We start from the raw sequence: 12,290 nt of genomic DNA, 5'->3' as shown, positions 1-12,290 counted from the left end.
TCAACACTGTTTACAGAATACACACAAGGTCTTTGAAGTGCTTAAAACTGCATGAATTTAGCGTTTAGAAATGTAAGTACTGAAATACCTCCGTATAATGTGTGTACATCAAAGATGAGGCAACTCCACTTTCATTGAATAATGTGTCTTAACATCCTTTCTGTTCTTTACAGTCAGATAATAAAGTAAAAAGAAATATACATTTTAATCTCACACAGCATGGATGCGTCAAAGAAATATAGAGATTCTTGTTGATGTTTGCTGAACCAGACCACTGAAATGCACATTGAAATTCTTTTAAAGTGACGTTTTAGCGTTTCTTATGCAAATGATTGTAAACTCAATGTTTTTACTTGTAAATTGTACACATTATTTCAAAGAGTGATAGCTCGTCATTATTATATGAACCATTTCATGATATAATATTAATTCATAGAATGTAGAATGGTTTTAATTTTATAAAGTTAAAATGTGATTAAAATATTCACTTTCACATACCTTTTTCAAGTTTTGTTCAGTACTATTGCTTGTTCTGCACCTGATCAGCCTGAATGTACCCCACTAATTTTGAAAGCTTATTTTTTTGTCATCTTTTCTTATATAGAAAAGTATATGAGAAACTCTTATTATTTAAACTATGAGCATTTATATTGTGTATTCAAGAACTTTATTGTGATGAGAAATTATAAGTATATTTTGTTCAGAAATTAAAAAAAGTTCTGTAATATTTTGTCATTTCTGTAGCAATTGACAAGATGGTAGAGCTTGATGGAGCTTAACTTATTATGATATTGAACCCAGAACATTCCTTTAAAACACTAAAAACTTATAAGTAAACTCGGTATATGTGAATAGATATCAATGTGTTATTTTTGTGGAACAGTTTTTTAATTGTTTGTTCTCTTCTCTTTATTTGTGCTGTTTAGAATTCGGAAGATGAAAAGAAGAGAGGTCGTTCGACAGACAGTGAAATCAGTCTGGTGAGACATAAAACAATTCAATATAAGTGTTTTTTTGATTGACATTTAGTTTACCAATCCTGCCTTTTTGTCATAGTCACCTATTAAGAATGGAAATCCATCTTCATCTCTATCCTCCTCCTCTTCGTTGTCCTCATCTTCTGGAGCCTCTTCAAACTCTTTGATCTCCATGGCAACTATCGCCAGCAGTGGAAGCTTGACATCAGGGGGCAGCAGTCTCTTAGGCAGCCTGGGCGGCTCTGGCAGCTACAGTTCAGCCACCCAGCAACAAACGCAGCAATCCCAACAACAGCACCAATACAAAAACTCCATCTCCTCTCAATCCAATGCCAACTCTGCCTCCTCCAGCAACAGTATTTTACTCCCAACATCCACCTCTACTTCCCCGGCCAACTCCAGCGCACCTGGCTCCCTCACGTCCAACTCACAAAGCCAGCCTCTATCTGGGACAGGTCCCATCTCTAATATGGGCTTCGGGAAGGGTACAATGTCATCAAGTGGCACAAATCAGATCCCGGGCTTGGTCTTATCAGGGATGCCGGCATCCTTAAGCAGTATGGCTGCATTTTTGAGCGGATCTACACCAGCACCTTATGCGCAAGCGGCCGCCACAGGAGCCAGCGGGCACTCAGTGTCCATTGGAATGAATGTTAGTAGTACCATCTCAAGTGGACTTGTAACCTCAGTGGGGACAAATGGAGGTTTAGGCTCCACAAGCCTTTTGGGAACAGGTGTTTTGGATCTTGGGTCGATGCAGTCCGCAGTGGAGCCTTTGCCTCTGGTGGCTTCCAGCCCTGTGGGAGGAGGACTGTCCTCAGGGAGCAGTGTGGGAGTTATGGGAAGCAATGCAGGGACATCTGGGACAGGAAGTGCATCAGCTGTGGGAAGTGCTGTGTTACCACTACCGCCTAGTGCACCGAAACAAAATGGTGGTACAAGTAAGTACTGTATTCAGAGTAACTCTCCATACAGAAATTGTAATTTATTAGAAAGTAAACTAATAAGCTGCTCAAGGCTTTGCATCGTGCCTAAAAACACTTTACCTATGGTAAAATCACTGGAACACTCTGCGTTTACATTGGCAGTTATCAGTGTGGTATGGCAGGTTTTTGTATAGTTGAGCTACGTTCTTCGTCTGTCTGCCCCAGTAAGCATGAACAATGTGTAATTGAATATTAGAAGGAAGTTCATCAGCTGATGGAGAGCCAGTAATACACTGGCGGCCAAAAGTTTGGAATAATGTACAGATTTAGCTGTTTCAGAAGGAAATTGGTACTTTAATTCACCAAAGTGTCATTCAACTGATCAAAAAGTTTAATCAGGACATTACTGATGTAAAAAAAACAGCACCATCACTATTTGAAAAATGATTATTTTTTTATCTAGACAGCCTCCATTTCCAGCAGCATCACTCCAACACCTTATCCTTGTGTAATCTTGCTAAATTGTTCACTTGGTACTAGAAAATCACTTGCCACTATATCAAACACTGCTGAAAGCTATTTGGTTCATTAAATGAAGCTTAACATCGTCTTTGTGTTTGTTTTTGAGTTGACACATTATGCAATAGACTGCCATGTCTTAAGGTCAATATTAGGTCAGAAATTGCAAAAAAGAAACAACTTTCTCTAGAAACTCATCAGTCAATAATTTTTTTGAGGAATGAAGGCTATACAGTGCTTGAAATTGCTAAACAAAATGAAGATTTTAAACAAAGGTTTAGACTACATTTGCGGTTTTCAAAGACAAAGCACAAATGGCTCTAACAAGGACAGAAAGAGATGTGGAAGGCCCAGATGTGCAACTAAACAAGAGGATAAGTACATCAGAGTCTCTAGTTTGAGAAATAGACGCCTCACATGTCCTCCGCTGACAGCTTCATTGAATTATACACGCTCAACACCAGTTTCATGTACAACAATAAAGAGAAGACTCAGAGGTGCAGCCTTAAGGGATGAATTGCAAAGAAAAACAAAAAGAATAGGTTAAAGTGGGCAAAGAAACACAGACATTGGACAACAGATAATTGGAAAAGAGTGTTATGGATCTTTAACCCCATTGAGCTCTTGTGGGATCAGCTAGACTGTAAGGTACATGAGAAGTGCCCGACAAGACAGACACATCTATGGCAAGTGCTACAGGAAGTGTGGGGTGAAATGTCACCCGAGTATCCGGACAAGCTGACAGCTAGAATGTCAAGAATCGGCAAAGCTGCCGTTGCTGCATGTGGATGATTTTTTGATGAGGACTCTTTGAAGTAGTTTAAGAAGTTCTGAACATTCTTTTCAAATTTAACAGTAATTTTTCACATTATTAATGTCCTGACTATACAAAGTGACCAGTTAAATGCCACTTTGGTGAATAAAAGTACCAATTACTTTCCATATGAGCAAAATCTGTACATTATTCCAAACATTTGGCCACCAGTGTACATGTAGTGCTTCAACTCTGTCTTTTGGAGCATGCTCATGACAGCAAGGCCAGTTGTTGTCCAACTAACGTGTATGCATGATGGACGAAGCTGAGCTACAATCACATTCTCTGTTTAATGTTTTGATTAAACAGAGAAATAGGCATTTTCATTGTCAATGTGTTATATATCATACTGCAAAGTAAAGTAACTGTTATTCTTTGGTTTAAAGTGAGCCATGAAAGAGTAGAATACATCTGATCTCTACTTGTTTTAATTGAACAGGCTAGAACCAGTCTTGCTGCTTTATTTTGTCCTTTTTAGTTGCAGAAGACCACACCTCAGTGCAGTATGACAAGTGACATAATATTAATGACTGTTACGATTTTTAAAGTTTCCTGAGTCACATAATGACAACATTTTTTAGTTAATGCAATGCCACATCCTATTCTGTTAACAATAGTATTTATGTGTTCTGTCCAAGAAAGACTACTATCAATAACCAGACCCAACAGTTTAGCCTTTTCTAGTCGTTGTATTCTTTGCCCGGCTATATGTAACTTTAATTCCGATCCAAGCATCAATTTTTGTTTTGATCCAATGATCATACTTTTAGATTTGGATATATTTAAGACTAATTTGTTTCCACTAACCCACTTATACACCGAATCCAACTCTCCAGACAGAACATGATTAAGTTTGTCACATGAGTTTGAAGCATAGTAAACAGTTGAGTCATCTGCAAACATTGTCATTTATGCTTTTTTGACAGCTAAGGGCAAATCATTAATAAAAACTGAAAACAAAAGAGGACCCAAACAACTTCCTTGTGGTAAACCACAAACTAAACCTTTATAATTAGATAAAGAACCATTATAAAAAAAAACCTGCTGCGTTCTTTGTGAAAGATAACTTTTCATTAGTAAAATAGCAGAAGGAGAAAATCCGTAGATCTTTAATTTCTCAATTAAAATAGACCATTACATACATCATTGTATTTGATGAAGGATGCTTTTCTCGGCCAGTAGGAAAGTGCATTCTTTTGGTATGCAGGTGAGTAGTGTGAATACATTCCGAACATACTTCATCTGGGAACGTGGGCATTGTCCCATGACCCAAATATCGTGGAAACTATCAACCCTGGTTTAGTTTAATAAATACACTTTAAGCAAACTTTGTAAAGTATGTAATTCTAATTGCCTGTGGCTTTTATAAAACTGATTTTAAGCTGTAATACTAGTTTGCAACGTAGCAACTTGGCACAATAATATAGAATAGTCGGAAGTTGGAATCAGTTTTACAACAGCTATTACACAATATAATATAATAAGGAGAGACTGAAATTATTATATTAATATTTGTTTACATTTGTTTACCCCCCTTCCAGGTTATAGTGCTGTGGTAGCAGACAGCACGTCAGACTCCGCCCTCAACAGTGCCAGCCAATCACAGAACAGCCAATCCTTATCTTTAAATTCCACAACAAATCAGCCGTGGGTATTGGTTCACTTTCTTGTACTCAAACTCATATAGACAGCCACAGAACTGCAACTGCCTTATTACATTTGAAAAGTATAATAGTGATGTTATATTGGGAGTTTTTTGACCATGATATACCCAAAAAAAGTTGATTTTGTCCCTTTTTTAAAAAAAACCTGTAACAAAGAAGGGTTTATTAGTGGCTCACTAATGCAAACATCACTGTGACTTGGAGGGACCCAAGCTATATTTAGGGATCAGAATATAAGCAACTTCCAGAACATCCCTTCAACCATATAACAACACACTAACAACCATTCAGAACACTTTAGCATTCTGACGGCAAGTTTTGCACAAGCTGGCAACACTCACATTTTCTTCAGAAAATCAAAAAATCTAGTTGCAAATAAAGTGGTAAAGACTGCAACAAAAGAGGCTAGAAATCACTGCTTTTCCTTTAAAACTGCTAAACAGCAAATGTGTTTGAAGCATCATTAAACATTTTTGTATATGCTAATCTTTCTCTTGTTAAAACAGTAAGGACAGTGGGTCCAGCATTCTTGGGTCGATGACACTGATGCCCAGCTCGCCATCGCCATCGTACAGTGAGAGTAAACCGGGTGCTGGCAGCCTGCTGAATGGCCCACACTCCTACACACAAGCTGCCGACACCATTAAGGTCAGTCGCACCTTCAGATGCACACTCGCCACATCATCTCAAGACATACCTTTTTAAAGCTGAATTTCTTTTAAAGGGACAGTACACCCAAAAATGAAAATTCTCTCATCATTTACTCACCCTCATGCCATCCCAGATGTGTTTTTTCTTCAGCAGAACACAAATGAAGATTTTTAGAAGAATATTTCAGCTCTGTTGGTTCATACAATGCAAGCGAATGATGAAAAGACCTTTTGTAGCTCCAAAAATCACATAAAGGAAAGATAAAAAACATCTGTATGATTCCAGTGTTTAAATCCATATCTTCAGAAGCAATAATAATAATAGGTGTGGGTGAGAAATGGATCAAAATGTAAGTAATTTTTTACTCTAAATCTCCACTTTTACATCTGAAAGTGACATGTGGTGCCTGTTTAGATTCACTTTCATGGCTGAAAGTGAAAGTGGAGATTTAGAGTAAAAAAGGATTTAAATATTGTTCTCTTTCTCACCCACACCTACTATATCGCTTCTGAAGATATGGATTTAAACACTGGAGTCATATGGATTACTTTTATGCATCCTTTATGTGATTTTTGGTGCCACAAAGGTCTGATCACCATTCACTTGCACCTACAGAGCTGAGATATTTTTATAAAAGTCTTTGTTTATGTTCTGCTGAAGAAAGAAAGTCATATACATCTGGGATGGCATGAGGGTGAGTAAATGAGAGAATTTTCATTTTTGGTTGAAATATCCCTTTAAACATTCCCAAAGTGCATTCTGGGAAAGCTGTTATCTGTACAGAATAGGCCAGTGTCTTATTAGTTTCATAATTTGAATTTTGTCACCACAATGTTTATTCTATGAATTGGGGACTGTTCACAGAGGATGTTCTTGCATCCGTCTGCACTGTTTAATACATTTTATAAACATTCGCTAAATGGACATTTTTGACTGTTAAGATGCTTCTTGCTTTTTTGTGTCTTGCGCCATGAATGCCACATTTTTAAGAGGCAGTGTCAAGTTCAAGTTACAGATCACCCAAAAATGACAATTCGGATGTTCTCACTCTCTCCAGCCTCAGGAGCCCCTCAGTTCTCTCAAATCAATGGCAGAACGGGTCGCCCAGGAGTCAGGTTTAGAAGGAGGAGAGTTGTGTGCACTACACATCACTACTGGTAACTATCAACACACTCTTTTTCTTTCCCGTTATATCAGAGATTAGGAGTGGGCAAGATACCCCTTGTAGTATGATATGTCCTGTTTATATTTAAAACAAATCAAGTAGTTTTTGAGTAATTTTTCCATTAAAAATATATATGTTGTGATTCACCTCATTATGTTATACTTTGTTACATTGCATTTGTTTCTTTCATCCTCTCTCCCTCCAGATATATTCCCCAGCTCCACGGCTACTTCAGGCACTCCTGCAGCTCCTCACCCTGCTCTGTCAGAGGTGAACATCCCCCCATCATTAGGTGTGTGTCCGTTGGGGCCCGTCTCACTCTCCAAAGAGCAGCTCTACCATCAAGCCATGCAGGAGTCCGCCTGGACACACATGCCTCACCCGTCCAACTCTGAGAGAATCAGGTACACATACATATACAATTCCTTAGCTCTTAATTATTCTGACAGGTGAGTACAGGCATGCCTTCAAGTCTATGAATATCATAGAAACATGTCAGATTTGCGCATGTTTTGGATCAGTTTTATTTATATATTGTATGACAATATATAATGTAGCTTTATGATGATTTTGGGCACTGATTGTTTTTTTTGCATAATTGTCTTTCTGTACAGAAACATCCAGATGTACGTACCCCTTTTAGAATTAGGAGCACCAAAAAGTATTAAAAATAAAGAAAATCCAAAAAGAATTAAATAAATCAGTAATTTAATATATAATAATAAAAAGAATTCATATTAAAAATGTGTATTTCCAAAAGTTACTTTTAATAGGTTTGACTTTTAATTAAAAGGTTACTTTCCAAATGACTCCTAATGAACTGAATTACTTTTAATGAACCCTGATTTCACCAAAGTATAGAGCATTTCCATAATAATGGAAGATTTTTCACAAATTTTCAAAACAAAAGAGGGGTTTGGACCAATGGATGAAAAAATAAAATAACCCAGTGCTAGTTTTGTACACAGTTCTAAACAATATTTTTTATTTATTTTTTAACAACAAAAAGTTCTTGTAATGTAACAAAATGAATTGTAAATGACATTATTATTTTTTTAATTCAATATTTTATTTATTATTTAATCTTAAATGAATAATTCACCAAAAAATGAACATTCTCTCATCATTTGCTCACCCTCATGCCATCCCAGATGTGTATGACTGTCTTCTGCAGAACACAAATTAAGATTTTAATTTAATTAATTTAATTAGGTTTTAGAAGAATTTCTCGACTCTGTGGGTCCATACAATGCAAGTAATAGGGTACCTAAATTTAGAAGCTCCAAAAGCACATAAAGGCAGCATAAAAGTAATCCATATGACTCTAGTGGTTAAATTCATGTCTTCAGAAGCAATATGATCAGTGTGGGTGAGAAACAGATCAGTATTTAAGTCCATGTTTACTATAAATATCTACTTTCAAATTCTTCTTATCACCTATCAGCGAGCTTTTCTGAAGATATAGATTTAACCATTGGAGTCTTATGGATTACGTTTATGCTGCCTTTAGTTGCTTTTTGGAGCTTCAAAATGATAGTACTCATTTACTTGCATTGAAAGGACCAATAGAACTGAGGTACTCTTCAAACAATCTGTGTTCAGCAAAAGAAAGGAAGTCATACACATCTAGGATGGCATGAGGGTGACAAAATGATCAGAGAATTTTCATTTTAGGGTGAACTAATTCACTAAAGTACTTTTGATCCTCCTGATCTGATTTTGGAATCATCCACACTCATAAATATCACATTTCTGTTGATCTGAAATGTCGTCCTACTTTCAAACGTCTCTTTTCTTGTACTCTTTAATCATTCTAAAGTTAGAATTTAATTCTTTGTATTCCACACAGGCAGTACCTGATGAGGAACCCCTGCCCAACACTGCCTTTTCACCATCAGATGCCACCTCCTCACTCTGAGAGTGTGGAGTTCTACCAGAGACTGTCCACAGAGACCCTCTTCTTCATCTTTTACTACTTAGAGGTGTGTGCTTCTGTCTTTTAAGGATATTTAGAGTTTCTTGTACCGTTAGCGTCCTTCCTGAAGCCTCAGTAATCGCAAACAAGTTGTTTGTCCTTCAGTAAGCACACATAATTTGCATTTAATCGATAGATCGAGGTAGTTTATTGATCTCTGAGGGGGTTTTCAGGATTATGGTAAGATTACAGTCGCTTTTACTGGTGTATTGCTGGTTAATGACTGATTATTCTCTTCCTCTCCCTAGGGTACAAAAGCACAGTATCTAGCAGCCAAGGCCTTGAAAAAGCAGTCGTGGAGGTTTCACACAAAGTACATGATGTGGTTTCAGAGGCACAAGGAGCCTAAGACCATCACTGATGAGTTTGAGCAAGTGAGTAACACTATAACTTAAATATCTTTTACCACATCTCTTATGAACAACCAACAGTCAATTGGCAGACTGATTTAAGTCTCACAAATTAAAAATATTGATGCGTCCGACCGTATAGGAATTGCATAGTTGAGAGATGAGAGAATTGCGTAGTTATCTTCATTTGAACAATCTCTCGATATCGATTTGTAAATCCCAAGATTGGCCTTTTACTCTATGCGCAACCCTCTATGACAACGAGAGCAAATCACTCACATTTGCAACCAAATTTTGCTCTATGCGACTAAAATGTTTAGATTTGGCAACTGGCTGGTAAATGTTTAGATTTCACTCAACAGTGATTGTGTAGTCTAGTGGTGGAGTATTCAGCAGCGAGATCCTTACACTGTGTGTTAAGAGTAAAAGTTGTTCCATGTAATGTTTCCAAAGACAGGATCCATGCAACACATTTGTTATTGAATACTGTCTCTTTTAATACCTTTTCTGTTCTTTACAGTCAGTTGTTAATTGAGAACAAAAATAAACATTTATAAATTCGAATCATGCATCGCACAGATGAGGTAAAGTGATTCGAGAACTCTCTCATTAATATGCACTCATTTACAGATGCTCTTTACAGAAATGCCTGTTTTCTTAAAGAGACAGTACCGGTTTTTAGCACATGTTCAACAAATCAATGTAAATACTTGTAAATAGTATAATTTATGCATTAAAGAATAAGCCTGTAACAAAAATATTCTATATGCTATACAAAATTATATGTATTAATTTAATACATGGATTTGTTCATTTTTAAAAAGCTAAATTGTGACAAAAATGATGAAAAATTCATAAAATAAAATAATTAAATACAATTTCATTATGTACCTAGTTAGAAGGGCCCTTGTATAAGTAACAACATTAGCTGGAAGATAATTTATTTTATATGTAAGCAAAGGGACATTATCATTTAAATATATCCATGTGAATCTATTTATAATCAAATCAAGAGTATCAATACCCTGCCCAGATACCTACAGTCATGGGAAACCTGGAAATATCAAGAGATTTTAACTTTTCCAGGCCTGGAAAATCTTTTGGAACTTAATAACAACTAAAAAGTCCAGGAAATGTCCATATTGAATATACAATTTTGTAGTTAGTCTCACAAAGCCAGACTTTGTTTTTTTACTATCAACATTAAAGTATGGACCACTGAAACCAATCACAGTTTGTTTTAGGTCTTTAGGTTTTTAAAACTACTTTGTCAGGTCTAAATTCTGGGTTCTGGATTATAAACCATGTTGTGGTAAATACTATTGAAATTTACAAGAAAATACTTTTATTTTTTTAAATGCATATTTCTAAAAGAGTGACTTGTTCTGTCTTTCTACAGGGGACATATATTTACTTTGACTATGAGAAATGGGGCCAGAGGAAAAAGGAAGGATTTACCTTCGAGTACAGGTACCTTGAGGACCGAGACCTTCAGTAATGGATGGACAACAAGAACGGAGGACTACTGTCGACATACCGGACTGAATCAACACACATGTACTCTCTTTTATTCACTGAGGTGGAGATCCAGATGCATATGTGGGACTGTTTTATGTCTCGCTGGTGCATAATGCATCTGTAGCCATCCAAATCTTTTCAATCCACCTCACCCACAAGCCACTCCCTCCCCTTGTGACCCCGCCTTCTCATTAAATCACGCTGAACAGCGTTAAATATCTCAACTTCTTCCATCTTAGATCATGAAATTGATGGAGCGTTATTGCACCAAAGAAGATGTTGAATGTGGTCGTGCACCCGTATAAGCAAAATTACAACAAAAACAAAAATAGATGTGGACTAATTATCTAGCCATGTCTAATTGTTTAAAACTAAATTCTAAAGATTCACTATGACATTGAACATGTAAAACTAAATTACATTTTTCTGAGCTACAGTTGTTTTATTCCTATGATACCTTTAAAGTAAACATCAGCAATTAAAGGTTTCATCAAAACTATATTCTGGTTGCCTAAGAACGTTTCTTTGCTTCATTACACACTTGTCTTGCAGGCACTGATCAATGCACAGGTCTTTATTCATAATTAATACATATAAGCTTTCATGTACATGCCCCCATACTCTTAATAGTAATATTTATAGCCATGCACTAAATAACAGAGAGTAATGAGCGAGTCTACAGCACCAGCTGTTATTAAAAGCACACTATTTTAAAGGTGTGTTTATTGGCATTAACAAACAGAGACCAAGTTACTCCAAACCGGTCAAGATTGTCGCTCTCACCAAGATGTAAAAACAATGTGCCTCTGTGATCTGTTTGTTAAGTATGCAGAGCTATTATAGAGACTCAGAAAGGGAATTAACGAACATGTTAATGAATATGGTAAATGTACATCGAAGCTAAATTATTTGGGAACTTTTGAAAGTGAAACAATATCGACAAGCTTTCCAGACCTTCACAAGTCTTCACTAACTCTTCACTTTTTCTTTTCACAATGACAGTTTCTGACATTTTAAGCTTAATGTATTGCCACACCCTGTTTGTTTATGCTGGGTAAGTTTGCAACCAAAGACATGAGGGAAAATTCTGTAGAGAGGGATGTGGTCATTTATTATAAGTTTCTTTATAACTCATCAAGGAAGTGGTGTTAAAAACCAAACCTACAAAATGCCCATGAACAAAACCATGTTTTTATCGCATTGTTTATCTTTCGCAACGAGCATATGGAAGAAAGGAGAAAAGTGAAATATATATATATATAGCATAATGGCATTCTGTGATGATATTCTTCTTACCACAATTGTACAGAGCAGTTATCTGAGTTTCTGTAGACTTTGTCAGTTTGAACAAGTCTGGCCATTCTCGATGACTTCTCTCATCAACATGGCATTTCCGTCTGCAGAACTGCCACTCACTGGATGTTTTTTGGTTCCAATCAGAGTACATTTAGAGACTTATATGTGAAAATCCCAGAAGATCAGCAGTTACAGAAATACTCGAACCTGCCCATCTGCACCAACAATCATGCCATGGTCCAAATGCACTGCACTGCTGCCACATGATTGGCTGATTAGATAATTGCATGGATGATTATTGGTGCCAGACAGCTGGTTTGAGTATTTCTGTAACTGCTGATCTCCTGGAACTCAATAACCTCTAGAATTTACTCAGAATGGTACTAAAACCAAAAAACATCCAGTGAGCTGCAGTTCTGCAGATGGAAATGCCTT

General features: G+C 36.6%; 1 protein-coding gene across 1 annotated transcript in view; it reads left to right on the top strand.

Moving 5' to 3' along the window:
- Positions 1–11,791, top strand: part of LOC127650497 (CCR4-NOT transcription complex subunit 3-like) — a 28,449-nt gene extending 16,658 nt beyond the window's left edge. The window contains exons 10-18 of the mRNA XM_052135943.1: positions 927–980; positions 1,057–1,918; positions 4,778–4,883; positions 5,407–5,548; positions 6,609–6,708; positions 6,922–7,120; positions 8,566–8,698; positions 8,940–9,065; positions 10,441–11,791. Of these exons, the coding sequence (XP_051991903.1) occupies positions 927–980; positions 1,057–1,918; positions 4,778–4,883; positions 5,407–5,548; positions 6,609–6,708; positions 6,922–7,120; positions 8,566–8,698; positions 8,940–9,065; positions 10,441–10,539 (1,821 nt within the window). The 3' untranslated portion in view covers positions 10,540–11,791. The remainder of the gene's footprint in view (positions 1–926; positions 981–1,056; positions 1,919–4,777; positions 4,884–5,406; positions 5,549–6,608; positions 6,709–6,921; positions 7,121–8,565; positions 8,699–8,939; positions 9,066–10,440) is intronic.
- Positions 11,792–12,290: the final 499 nt, after the last annotated feature.

This window comes from Xyrauchen texanus, chromosome 10 (assembly GCF_025860055.1).
Source record: "Xyrauchen texanus isolate HMW12.3.18 chromosome 10, RBS_HiC_50CHRs, whole genome shotgun sequence".
NCBI lineage: Eukaryota > Metazoa > Chordata > Actinopteri > Cypriniformes > Catostomidae > Xyrauchen > Xyrauchen texanus.
The sequence above is the reverse complement of the archived record's forward strand: the minus strand, read 5'-3'. Positions and strand labels throughout refer to the sequence as shown.